Source organism: Arachis ipaensis, chromosome B05 (genome assembly GCF_000816755.2).
Source record: "Arachis ipaensis cultivar K30076 chromosome B05, Araip1.1, whole genome shotgun sequence".
NCBI classification, from domain to species: Eukaryota; Viridiplantae; Streptophyta; class Magnoliopsida; order Fabales; family Fabaceae; genus Arachis; species Arachis ipaensis.
In genome coordinates this window covers 109,524-111,391 of record NC_029789.2, presented here as the reverse complement: position 1 = coordinate 111,391, position 1,868 = coordinate 109,524, and the positions used below count along the sequence as shown (strand labels likewise).

The following is a 1,868-nucleotide window of genomic DNA, read 5'->3' as shown; positions in this document are numbered from 1 at the left end:
TATTATATTTTGTATATATCTATTTTCTATATTTAAAAAAATATATTTTTTACAATTAAAATTTTGTATATTGTAGGATTTTTTTTCTTTTCTCTAAAAAACAAAAACAATATATAAGAGAAGCGTATAAGAAAATTTGAACAAATATTCCTTGTCTAAATTTTTATTTTAAAAGAAAAAAAAAAGGTGTTTTCACGAGTTAGGTATATTTAATGCCTGTCTAGTGCCATTTGTACGAGGGGCCAATTGATTTGTGAGTTTTGAACTTGTCAGCCTCCTCCTCCTCTCATAATTTTTTTTGGTTGCAAAGTTCATAGTAACTTAGAAAAAGCATGCCAAACAAGGAGAATTCAGCGCTAGTGGAAGCAAAGGTTCCTTTGCTAAACAGTAACGAATCTTTAAGAGTTCATGAAAATGGAGGAATCGTTGATGATGATGATAATAATCAAACGCTGTCTCAAAGAATATGGATTGAATCAAAGAAGCTATGGCATATAGTAGGCCCTGCAATCTTCAGCCGCATAACTTCCTACATGATTTTGGTGATCACACAAGCCTTCGCAGGCCACCTTGGCGATCTTGAACTCGCAGCTTTCTCCATTTCCAACAATGTCATCGTCGGCTTCGACTTCGGCCTCTTGGTATGCAAATCGATACTAATCATTCAATGTTTTGATTGATTTTATTTCTAATAATAACTGGCGTTGTTTCAGCTGGGTATGGCGAGTGCGTTGGAAACTCTGTGCGGGCAGGCGTATGGCGCCAAGAAACACTACATGTTAGGCGTATACATGCAGCGATCATGGATAGTTCTCTTCATATGCTGCATCTTCCTGGTTCCTCTCTACGTGTTTGCGACGCCGGTGTTGAGAGTTTTGGGTCAGCCGGAGGAATTGGCTGTCCTGGCCGGCGAGGTGGCGCTGTGGATGATTCCTCTTCACTTCAGCTTCGCGTTCCAGTTCCCACTGCAGAGGTTTCTTCAGAGCCAGCTGAAGACAGCCGTGATAGCATGGGTGTCGTTGGTGTCGCTGCTGGTGCACATCGCCATTAGCTGGTTCTTTGTGTCGCAGCTGAAGTTCGGGGTGGTTGGAACAACCGCCACGGTGAATTTCTCGTGGTGGGTCATGACTTTGGGGTTGTTTGGGTACACAGTTTCCGGTGGCTGCCCAAACACTTGGACCGGTTTCTCGCTTGAAGCTTTTGCTGGCCTTTGGGACTTTGTTAAACTCTCTGCTGCTTCTGGTCTCATGCTCTGGTAATTCTTAACTGATACACAAAATAAATACTAATATTGCTATAAAATAATACTTCTTAACACTGCGAAAAATTCTCTGAATAATATATACGTGTATTTCTTAAGCTTGTTTTACCTTTTATGAGGTGCTTGTAATTTATTCTTCATCATTTTTTTTTTCTTTTTATTTATTGCAGCCTGGAGAATTGGTATTATAGAATTCTGATACTGATGACAGGAAATCTACCGAACGCAGAGATTGCTGTGGATGCTTTGTCCATATGGTAATGGTTAATCCATTTTCATTTTTGGCTTTTTGCTTTGAATCTGCAAATCAGAACCTTTCGTCTTTTTCATGTGGCTCTCTTTGGTACTAATGGATGCTGTGTTCTGAATTTGTGTTTTTGGCAGCATGACAATCAATGGCTTGGAAATGATGATTCCTCTGGCATTCTTTGCTGCTACAGGGTAATTACAATCTTTCTCATGCTCTCTTTTTGTTTTGTAATTATTTATGTGTTTTTATTTAATTATTTAAATTTTTAGACGAGATTATTCATAACAAAAATATTAGGATCCTTGTCCAAATAGCTTAAATTTCAATTATTAATAGTACATTATTTATATAAATAAA

General features: G+C 38.0%; 1 protein-coding gene across 1 annotated transcript in view; it reads left to right on the top strand.

The window, feature by feature from the left end:
* The window catches only part of LOC107642261 (protein DETOXIFICATION 27), a 6,453-nt gene continuing 4,791 nt past the window's right edge, over positions 207 to 1,868 (top strand). The window contains exons 1-4 of the mRNA XM_016345553.2: positions 207 to 641; positions 714 to 1,255; positions 1,432 to 1,518; positions 1,646 to 1,702. Coding sequence (XP_016201039.1) covers positions 333 to 641; positions 714 to 1,255; positions 1,432 to 1,518; positions 1,646 to 1,702 — 995 coding nt within the window. The 5' untranslated portion in view covers positions 207 to 332. The remainder of the gene's footprint in view (positions 642 to 713; positions 1,256 to 1,431; positions 1,519 to 1,645; positions 1,703 to 1,868) is intronic.